Source organism: Nestor notabilis, unplaced genomic scaffold (genome assembly GCF_000696875.1).
Source record: "Nestor notabilis isolate BGI_N333 unplaced genomic scaffold, ASM69687v1 scaffold977, whole genome shotgun sequence".
In the NCBI taxonomy this organism is placed as follows: domain Eukaryota; kingdom Metazoa; phylum Chordata; class Aves; order Psittaciformes; family Psittacidae; genus Nestor; species Nestor notabilis.
The window spans coordinates 25281-36723 of NW_009936739.1; the positions used below are offsets into that span (position 1 = coordinate 25281).

Consider the following 11443-nt stretch of genomic DNA (forward strand, 5'->3'; position numbering starts at 1 on the left):
GCTGTGGGGGAGGGTCTCCCTGCCTGTGGCAGGGTTTGGAGCTGGATGAGCTTTAAGGTCCCTTCACAAACCAGTCTGCCTGTGAATGTGGAGGGGGCAGAGATGAAAAGACTGAGGGGCAGCAGTTGGGACAAACTTTGCAGTGTAGAAGTCAGTGTAGGTTTTGCTCAGGTGAAGTCACAGGTGACATGTGAGCAGTGGGTCGCAGGGATGTGACACGCAGTGGTCACACTGCCCTGTTCTCTCTCACTGGAGCTGTTGCAGGAGCCGCAGTGTATCCTGATGGCTCCCACCTCTCATTCCCACCTCTACTTCCTGCCGTGGCTGCTCTCGACAGCTGCTGGGGGTCCTGTGCCTCCCTGTTTCCATCATCACTTCCATTTCTCTCTCTGGCATTCCTTATGAGGCTCGTTCTGCGCCTATGATGGAAAATAGTGTAAGTGAGCCTGTAATTAAAGGCTGTGCTGTGCCATACTGCGTGCACGTGTGAGCTAATGCTGCACAGGCAGCATGGAGCTCATGGTCTTGCCTTTTAAATAACAGCATTTCAACCACTGAAAGAATATAATTTACCTTGGTACTGCGGATTTTGTTGTTTTGAAGCTGGCTAGTACCCAAGTGTGCAAGGAGGACAGCAGTAACCCGGAGAGGAATGGACAGAACTGTTATAGCCAGTGACTGGAAGGTGATTGCTCACATTCGATGATTTTCTTGGCCATTCTCATATAGAAAGAACCAGTAATTTCAGGTGATGGTGATTCTGTGCTGCAGCAGGTAAGAGAAAAACTTAAACACGTTTGTGTGAGCTGGCAGCAGGCATTGCAGATGGGATCTTGTGTTTGAGATTTGCTGTCTGGCTGGTGACTCCAGGGCTGTCACTCGGAGAGACTGCAGAGGATGGGAGCTTATGGACCCAGTACGTCAAAACAGCCTTGGGTTTGTGTATGTGCGTAGATGGGCTTGAGCAGTAGCAGTTACAAATGTCTTAATTTTCAGGAAAAGAGAATCAGGGACAACTAGTTTATCACGTTTTACTCCTTATGAATTACCCTTAAAGTGCATTCAAGTCCCTTCACTTGATCCTGCATCAAAACTGACCTGCGTCATCTCCTTATCTAGAGCCTCTGAAGATCATGTTTGGTCATGGAGCAGAACAACTCTAGATGAAGCAAGCATTGTGGGTTCTTGTGGATGGATTTTTGCTGTGATGGTCTGTATGAAGCACTGACAGCATTTGCAAGTACTCATGAAGCATTTCCTAAGTGCTCCTCTCCTTCTCCAGGCTTGGCTGGGGTCTGTGGTTGGAGGAGATATGTTGGAAGTGTTAGAGCTGTGCTGTGTCTCAGCGGGTTTGAGTGGCTCTGTCTACTGTCACTCATGCTCCCTCATCTGTAGTGCCCATTTTTGGCTCATCCTGGTCCCTGTCCTCCTTTGTAGGGTGCACGAGACAGCTGGAAGGGTGCAGAGCCAATACACCCTGTCTGCTGCCTGGCTCTGGGCTGACCCGCTGCTCTGATGGATGATGCTCTCCAGAGCTGCATGCAGCATCCCAGGGAATCAAACAGCAGCTGGTGCAAAACGTGGGCTGAGACCCTGCAACGTGGGGTGCTGAGGTCCCTGTTCCTTTCGGGGTAATCCCCAGGGACCCCTGTGCTGAGGGGGTTTGGGCACCACTGACTGCACCAGGACCGAATGATGTCTCCTGAACCCAGGTCAGCCCCATTGCAGCAGAGACACTCTTGTGCTGTTCAATATTAGGAGCGTGGGACTCCACCGAGGGCTTGTTTCCGCCTTCCCTCCCTGTCTGTGTCTCTTTGATCACCAGTGACTGACTTGAAGCTGTCGGCAAGAGATAATACAATTAAAGGGTGTTGATTTCAAAGGAATTTTATTCTTTAAAGCAGCTCTGGTTAGCACAGCGGCCGCCTTCATCTCCTTTGCTGTTCAGCAGAGCCACGAGCATGGGCTTTGCAATTCCACTTCCACAAAAGTGGATTAATCTGTGTTTTCACAAAGCACTGTCCTGCTTAAGACTGGATCTCTGACACGATCAGGAGGGCTTGGTTTTGCAGAGACCAGATGAAGAGGAAGGAGGTGAAGGCTTCTGTGGGCTTTATGGAATAACCCATTAGCGCTATTGTCTCCAGCACTGCTCGGTGACGGGCAGGGGTGGCTTTTCCCCTTGGAAGCACAAGGAGGAATTTGAATATAGGGGATGTAATTAATGGTCTGCCTTAGAAAGCCTCCCAGCTGCCCAGGCAAGCAGCTTTATGTGACCAAAAGTTGCTCCAGGATCTTCCTTGCTCTATAGATGCTATATGATTGAATACTGTGCATGTGCCTCTATATGTAGCCTACCAGCCCATTGCAATGCTTTGGATAAAACTCTTGGAAAACCCAAATGTCCAACATCCTCCTTAGAAGAGCTGCCCAGAGGGTTTGTGGGATGCGATGCTGGGGTAGGGAGACACAGGCTGCACCCGTAAGTCCACTTGCTGTGCCCCTGGGTGTTGCTGCATCCCTTCTCCAGCCCTCCCTGGGCTCCCTGCTGCCTGCACCCTGCCTGCACTGGGAAGGTAAGTGATGGGTTCCCTAATGACAGGCAGCAGCCTGCCAGTCAGCTGCAGAAAAATCAATACCACTGTTAATTGAATGCAACCCTTGTAAGTCATCAGAGGGGAAGAAAATTAGAAGTACTTATGGAAGCCTTCTGGAGAGCTATTTACTGGGCTAGGGAAATATTAGTTTGCAGTGGAAGTGTTGCTCTCCTGCTGGAAAGGATTTGGGATGGAGGGAGGGTATACAAAGTGGCTGACCCAGCCAGCGCTGGGGCTCAGAGAAGCCCTTTTCCAGGAGCTGGGCTGTCCCTGCCCACCCCATGCCCATGGGGATGTGGCAGAGGGGAAGGCTGGGATCTGCAGCACTGGCATCCCTGGTCATCCCTCATCCCCACAAAGTGGTTAGCCTGCAATGGGTGTTATTTGCTATCGACTGATTAATCTTCAAGCTTAATTACTGCCGAGGCTCAGTTAATTTCCACACACTTTAAGTATTTGTTCTTGTAATCATTACATGACTCCATATTCTCCCAGTAATTAAAAGTCACACAATATGACACTAAATGGGTGATGTTCCTTCATCCTGCCAGCCTGGCTCTATTAATTCCTGCATCGTTGCTGTTGGTGAGCTGGCTTTAGTGAAATCACTGCCAGATGCTGCAGTCCCTGCGATCCAGGTGAGCTCCAAGCAGTCTTGGACTCCTCTGTACATAGTCTCCTTGGCATGCTGCAGGTATCAGTGAGCGCATCTGCAGGGTGAGGCTGATGTCTGTGGTGTGAAAGCTGGAGCAGGCAGAGCCTGTGGGAAAGGTAAGAGCCTTCCTCCCTGGTGCTATCCTTCCTCAGAGGTAACACAACCCATTCCATCCTAGCAGACGTGGTGAGATGTTTCTTGCCAGCTCCTGTAGACATCTCCAGCGCAGTCCTGGATGCTTTCAGGATTAGGTTGGAGAGGATGAGCACAGAACAGGGGTTCGGTGAGGATCCCTCAGCCTGGGATCCCCACCAGGGTCAGGGGAGGACATGCATGGGGAAAATCATGCTTGGACAGTCAAGATAAGTTGCTTTTCTCCTTTTCTCTCTAAGGCAGAGCAGAGAGGTGGCTGTGTACCACGAGCAGGGTGGCCAGGCAAACAGCTTCTATCCATGTGCTCCTGCCTTGCCCAAGGAGCTCTGGGCTCATTGGGAGAGACCTGTGGCTGGAGCAGCAAAAGCCCAGCACCATCTTCAGGCATCTTTCCCTGCTGCTTTCTGCTCTGCCTTGGGACTTTGGGTGGAAACCCCCATCTTTAAAGAGGTAAATGTCAGCACAGACGTTGTAATGAGCAAGTTGAAATCCTTTGGTAAACTGCTCTGTGCAAATGTTGCATTTGTTGATGTATTATCTTCAAAACATCTGCTTTTCTCCATCTGTATTGGTCTTCCCAAAGTCACTGCTTTCACCAGTTAATAGCAAGAAATACCGGATGAGCAAGCAAATATGTTTAGGGCTTATATTATGAAGACAATGCACAAATAGAAAAAGATTCATCTTTTCATAATGACACTTTTATAAAAGGCAATAAAAATACAGTGCCTTGTAAAGGGATAAACAGGCTGAATTTGAGCTGCTGCTGAGGGGTTGGGGACAAGCGAAAAAGTGAAGGGAACCAAATTAATGCATAAAAAAGTAAAGGAAAACTCAACCTCCAGCTATATTATATGGCAAATGATCTGCCAGTGGGGAAAGATACATCTTAATAGCAGTTTTTGAAACGAGATGAATACTGTATATGGTGCATTATAAGGCACAGCATGATCTGAATTTTAATCAACATGGGGAAATATAAATCTGAAATAATAAAGAAGAAATCAATATTGATGGTTAGAAGTAAAAGTACTGTATTTGCTGTAGTAAATGGTTTTAAGGTCTCAGGGAAAAATTGTTCTAGAAAACCCATAGTAATTTACTATAGTTTCAATAGCTGGCACAGCCCCAGTGTATTTTGGTGGCATTTATATTGTCACTATAGAAAAATATAAAAAGCAACAAGGAAAAAAGAGGGCAAAATAAAGCCCATTGCTGCTCCCTGGGCAGTGGTAGTGCTGGAAGCCAGTTCTTTCCACTGGGTTGGTGGAGGCTGTGCTGACATCCCAGCTGAGATGGAGACACATGGTGGGATAGTCCCCTCCTGGTTAGGTATCACTGAGCAGAACGTGCCACTTACCTTGTCCTTGTCAGTGTCTCCAGTTACTAAGAATAAGGCATCAAATTCTGATCTACAGAAAACCTTTTTGCATTTGAGATTTTGCTTTAAGTGTCTTATTTTCTTGTCCTCTGCCCAGGTAACAGATGAGTGTAATGATAGGTGATGTAACTTATGCTTAACCTTCTTGTCATCCATTTAATATGTTAAATGAAATCTGTGCTCAAATGATAGCCTTGTTGACCAGCAGATAAAAACACTCAAGTGGCTGACTTGGTGTTGCCCGTGTTAGTGCTAACACTGAGGCCTGTCAGTGCTCCCAGGGTGGGAGCAGGGCTCTTCACCCTGAGCATGAAATCCTCCCTTGAAGTCATGGGGATCTGAAGAATAATAGAATCCCCCACTGGTTTGTGTTGGAAGGGACCTTAAAACTCATCCAGCTCCAACCCCTGCCACGGGCAGGGACACCTTCCACTAGAGCAGGTTGCTCCAAGCCCCTGTGTCCAACCTGGCCTTGAACACTGCCAGGGATGGGACCTGGGTTAGAAAACTGGTGTGACGAGTAAGGGTGATGAGCAAGCAGGTGGTGGGAGATTTGAGCCTGGCTCCTTATTTTCAAGCAGAGCCTTGCAAAGCCCATGTGACATGGCTGCCTCGTTTGGGAGAACTGGAAGTGCTGTCTGAGTGTGATCATCAAAGGGCTCTGAGGGGAAATCTTTGTGTCTGGGGGGCAGCTGTGGCTTACAGGAGCTGGGCAAGCTGGACTAGATGCTGGGCTAGATCCATCACCTGGTGGAAACCTGGCTGTGGATGGAGTTTTGACAGGACTTAGGCTGGCTGTGAGGCTGAGCCTGGAAGAAAACTGCATATTTAGGGTAATGATCCTGATTTGAGTGTGTTCATGGGTGTCCAGTGCTCTGCCCTGGCTGAGCTGAGGTCTGGAGATCATCAGAGAGGAGATGGGGACCCAGGCTGCTGTTGACTTTCGAGAGTCACCTGATTACTTGTGTGTCTGGGAGCATGTTTGGACCCAAGTGAGAATTAGGATAGCTTCTGGAAGGAGAATTGGACTGTGGGCTAATAAAGGCGCTCTGAAATGCGGGAGCAGGGTTGATGTGGTTGTCCTCTCTCCTTGCCATGAATGATGCAGAAACCTGAAGATCATCTCCACCAAGCCAACATCTCTCCTGTTGTTCGAGCAGGAAGCTGGGCCCACTGGCTCCAAATTCACTGCATCCTCGTGACATTTGCTCCTGAGCTGCCCATCCCAGCCATACCCTCTTTATTGAGTGCCTGTCCACAATCTGCTTGGTCTGATGGCTCTTGCTGGTGCAAAAGGCTTCCAGGAATGGGAGTTGTGAGCTTTCAGGGCTGGCTGAGCTGTGCAGCCCTCAGACCAGGAGCATTCTATCTTCTTGGAGCCGTATTGTCAAGCAGAGCTTGTCACAGGTCATTTTTGTGCCTGTATTTTTCCATGGCCTCATGAGCAACCTCCCCGCTGCAGCGGTTGCAGTAGCTGGCAGGATACCTGGGGTTTATTCTCTGCAAAGGTTGAAAGTTACTTGGGGGCAATGGTGTCCTCTGCATTTAGTTGTTTTTTCTTAAAAGCTGCAGATCTGTGGCTCTCTGTGGAGGTATGCAGGCTGAATATTGATGGTCATAAATCATGCCAGGAGAAGAAATGTGAGCTGCTTGCTGCTAGCGAATGGACTTTAAATCAACAACCGAAGCAGTATTGGTTCATAAACTCGGGGGGGGGGGTTTGCCTTTGGGGCCGAGGGGGGTTTAGCCTTGGGGACAGAGGGGCTTTAAATCCCAGCCTTCAGGTTCACTGATCTGCTGGAGAACAAATGTAAAACTTCACCGGGATGGACCTGACATCAGCACATATATTTTGTGCCAGGAGTACTCCAGGTAGCCCTTTTGGATTTGCTTGCTGCGTATGACATTTCCTTGTATTATAATAATAAGCAGCAGCAGTAGCAGGAGGAAAAAACTTATGACCCAGACGCTGCAGAAGGGAAATTATTTACTGCTATAACAGCACTCGTCGAGACATGATGGTTGGTTGTGGTGGAAATGGCAGGCAAGATGCTGGAGGTGGAGAGCTTGCTCCTTATCAGGGCACTGCTGCTGATGGATTGAGTTCTCTTGCCCTTTTGTATATTACAGCAGGTTTTAATTGACACCCAGCTTCTTTACAGTGCTCAGTGTGTTATGCAGATGAGTTTAATGGTGCTGTTTACCCAGGCCGGTATTGATTGCGATGTTGAATTCAATAGATGGCATATGCAGTTATTCAGGCTGGGGGAATCTGATCTCAAGCCTTAGTGGAAGGTGCCTGTGCACTTTGCTGGGGCTGTGACACCTGGCTTATGCAGTGCTGGTGATGCTTATCCTGGCACCCTGGCCCTTGCTAGGAGACCTGGAAATGCTCTTGCGTAAACCTTTGGTGGATGGGCTGATGCCATCCATGTGTCCTGTGTGTTTTGCATCTCTCTGCAGTCTGCTCCAAGCACACAAGCTTCCTCAGCCCTCCTCCAGGTATGCCTTCTGTGTTATTTTTTCCCTCCCCTGTTTTTCCCAGCACGGCTTCCACGGCAGAGGATTTTCAAACACAGCACATCTGAAATAAGAAGAACAATTTTTTCCAGCCTATTTAACATTTCCCCATGTCAAATGCACAGATGTACCCATGTTTATCAGTACACTGTGAAAAAACGCCAGAACACTGACTTGCACAGTGACTTGCACTGCCTTTTGGAAGGCTGTGAGTTCTTTGGCCGGTACGCACTGGACCAGGCATTCCCATGTTGCATCCAAGTTGGAGCCAAGTTCAACCTGTTGGCAGCTCCCAAGGGTGGCAAGTTTGCTATAAGCACCGGGGGTGTCACCAGTGGGAGACATCAAGTTTTCAGAGTTAATTTCGTTTTGTTTTCCCAGGTTCCAGCCAGCAGCTGGCCTGATGGAGAGGATCCAAGCTATAGCTCAAAACGTCTCAGACATCGCTATAAAAGTAGATCAGATTCTCCGGAACAGCCTCCTGAATGGGAAAGGTGAGTGTCCCTCGGGGTCCCCACGCTACAACCCTCCTATATGCAGTTGCAATAGGGAGATCCAGCCAAGCCTACCATAAAAAATTTGGCAGAAATACAGAGGGGTGGATGCTGATCTGAGGTTACCCAACTCATCCCAGTCTGCAGGACTAAGGAGAGCACCTGAAGCTCTTTTGCAGACCTCCTAGGGCTGTTTTGTGTCCTGCTCTGTGTGATGCAGCATGTGGTCACACCATCTTCTTGAGGGAGAGGCGGTCCAGAGTGTGGTCTGAGCTTCCTCAGAGTTTTCCAGGACTCTTACCTTTCTGTTAGAGCCAGAAAGGCTGGAAAAGCTGGAGGCTGCACAGGGAACCACTCTCCGTGGTCTCTGACAGCAGTAGTCTTCTCCTAAGGGTGGTGCCTCAATTGGTCAGGAGGACTTGAGAGCAGGGAAGATCAACCTGCAGAAGGAAAAGACCTGGGACACTCCTGCCTTCAAGGGGCAGGAATGGTGACAAAGCTGAACTGGTGTCAGAAGTAAATGCCACAGGATTAAATGCAGAGTTAAAGAGGAGGAGCAATGCCAGCACAAACACCTGGGTAGAAAAATGTGGTGGTTTGGATCCAAAGCCCAGGGGCTGGGATCCAGCACCAGGAGAGATGTTCCCAGCCCACTCTGGCAGTGCTGGCAGAGTACCTGGGGTCTCCAGATGTTTCTCCACATGGCTGCATGGTTCCCAGGGTTTGGGCTGGCATCTCAAGTAGAAGATAATTCCTTTGCCTCTTCTACCTCATGTTTTTTCAGTTATTGGCAAAGGCTTATAGGAAGGGTGGTGTCTTTTGTTAGTCCAATCAGAAGAAGATAAAATCCTATTGCCTTTTTAGCCTCTTCTGTGCCTTATTCCAGGGCTGACCCTAGGGCTGAATGTTCTCTCAACAGCTCAGCAGGACAATTTTTATTGCAAGTTTACAGTGTGAAGGCTGCCAAGTGCTTCCTTAGATACTGCAGCCTGTTTAAGGATGATTAACAGGAGCATGGAAAGGTGGGACCTGGGGTCTAGACCTGGCTGAGAGCAGCAGAGATGTTACAGAGAGACCTGCTGAGATTTAGGAAAAGAGAATGTGCTGTTGGCATTGAAGTAGGGCTGGGGGGTTCCTCTGTTTCCTCCCTGACCATGGGGAAGATGCTTCATGTCTTGGTGTCCTGCCCCATCAAGTGGGATGGGGCTGTTTGCCTGCCCAGCTGTGATGGCTGTGAATGTATTCTGGGGCTGGCAGCTCCATCCCATCCCCTCCCATCCCAGCATTTCTAGCTGTTCTGCTGGCACATCCCGGCTCTCCCCACACCCAAATTCTCTTTCTGCAGTGGCAGAAGGCAGGAGGGACCAGTGCGAAGTGCCCAGGGACCCCAAGTACCCTGACTGTGCTGGGAAGGTGGAGGTGAGTCGGGATCACCTGTCTGGAGAGGGTCTTGGCCTGGGGTGGTTGCTGCTGGGAAGGGCAGAAAGCAAAAATCCCAGGGGTTAAACTGGGAAGGGCAGTGGGGATGGGGATGCTGTCAGGAAGAAAACTGGCTTAAAACAGGAAAGGTGCAGCCTATTGCAGGAGCAGAGCCAAAAGTGTGGAAAGCAAAGTGTGGCTGTGCTGCAAGGAGAAAACACAAGGGAGACGTCCAACCTCCTCTAGGAGCCGTAGCTACATGAGTGTGACTGTTTTCCATCAATCATAAGGCATCTACCTTTAGTTCTAGTGCACGAAGCACTGAAATCACAGTACCCAGAAGTGTGCAGGCAGCAGCAGAATCAGCCCTGTGACACCACCTCTGCCTGCAGCTCTCCTTGTCTGTAGTTTCTGTGTTTAATGACAGAAGCACAGTGAGGAGAAAGCACTGTCACATCATTGTTAAATATCTGGAACCTTAGCTAGTGTCTGGGGAATAATCTGAGCATCAAACAGAAGAGCATCTTGTTAAGGTGGCCAGGACCTCCATCTCAAACAGGATGTCCTGCCTGACCCAGCCTGCTCTTTACACCTGAATGCAGCCTGGCATTTGTCCTGGAGCATGACTGCCTTGTCAGAGAGCATATTTATATGAACTAATTAAAAGCACCTCCCTCTCCTCTTCCCTTCCCAGCCTCCTGCTTCAAGCTCAGGCTTCTGCAGGGCTGAGTGTCCCTGAAAAGATGTGTATTAAAATGATACTGGGGGGTTGTATTTTCCTCTTCCCCTGGTGCTAGGCAGCCTTCCCTTCCCCAATTTGAGTAAATTCCAAAGATAATTTGATTCTGGAAGGCTGGAATTCAATCTCCTGTCCAGGTGATTGCTGCATTTTACATATTGGGCACAGCAACCTGTCTCCTGAGTAGATTTGTTTTGGTAGTTGAATTAGGAAGCAGCTGGCAAGAGCTGTTGTGGGGGATGATAAATCACTCTTCCAGTTACTGGTTATTCTTCTTCATGTGAAATCATCCTTGGGGACCAGGGGCGGATCTGTCTTTTGCCCCGCTGTGCCCAGAGTGATGAGATCAGCAGCTCAGCTCACTCCCCAGCAAACCTATGGAGGAGAAAACCCTGTGGTGTATCATTTCCAGGGGATTAATGGCTGTGTCCCAGGGGAAGGCTCGTGCTGGTGCTGGAACCAGTGCTAGAAACCTCAGCAAACCCTCCTGGCTCTTCCTCTGCCCCATGTACCCTGAAGGCATTGGATGGGCAGACATCAGCACCACTGGTGCTGGGTGTGCACTAGTTTGCAGCCCTTTCCTACCCTTTGCCCTTCATTTCTAGCCCCCAGCTAGGGAAAGGTGATAGAGAATAGGGTTTGCCCATAGCAAGAGCAGCTCGCAGGGCTGTCAGAGGATGAGCCCCACATGTTTCTTTGCCCCCCGCAGTGGATGAGGGCCAGGTGGACCTCTGACCCCTGCTATGCGTTTTTTGGCGTGGATGGCACCGAGTGCTCGTTCCTCATCTACCTCAGCGAAGTTGAGTGGTTCTGCCCTCCCCTGCCCTGGCGAAACCGGACAGCAGCTCCTCCTTCACCCCCACCACAGCCCCGTGTGCAGGTAAGGTGGGCACAGCCTGGTACTGCCTGTCCCTGGGGCTGGGGGAGATAATGGCTTCAGGGATGCGGGAGATAAGTGTTCCCAGAGCCAGCAGTGCCGGCAGGGTTCTGATGGCTCATATGGGTTTTCATAGAATCACAGACTGGTTCGGGTGGGAAGGGACCTTAAAGCTCATCCAGTTCCAACCCCCTACCATGGGCAGGGACACTTTCCAGTAGACCAGGTTGCTCCAAGCCCCTGTGTCCAACGAACACTGCCGGGGAGGGGGCAGCCACAGCTTCTCTGGGCACCCTGTGCCAGCGCCTCAGCACCCTTGTCATGAAAGATTCCTTCCTTATATCTAGTCTGAATCTCCCTTTTGTCAGTTTAAAACTGTTACCCGTTGTTTTGTCACAACAGGCCCTTCTAAAAGGTCTGTCCCCAGCTTTCTTATAAGCCCTCTTTAGGCACTGGAAGCTGCTCTAAGGTCTCCCTGGAGCCTTCTCTTGTCCAGGCTGAACCAGCCCAGCTCTCTCAGCCTGTCAATAGCTTTGCTCCCTGTGGGGTTGTTTAAAATTTTTCCTTGGTTTGGGTTTGTTTATGGGGCTGCTACCTCTCACTTTTCT

General features: G+C 49.6%; 1 protein-coding gene across 2 annotated transcripts in view; it reads left to right on the forward strand.

The window, feature by feature from the left end:
* MGAT5B (mannosyl (alpha-1,6-)-glycoprotein beta-1,6-N-acetyl-glucosaminyltransferase, isozyme B) overlaps positions 1-11443 on the forward strand; it is a 65073-nt gene that overhangs the window by 25270 nt on the left and 28360 nt on the right. For both annotated transcript variants that reach the window (XM_010018469.1, XM_010018470.1), the window contains exons 4-6: positions 7688-7800; positions 9146-9219; positions 10668-10838. In XM_010018469.1, the coding sequence (XP_010016771.1) occupies positions 7688-7800; positions 9146-9219; positions 10668-10838 (358 nt within the window). The remainder of the gene's footprint in view (positions 1-7687; positions 7801-9145; positions 9220-10667; positions 10839-11443) is intronic.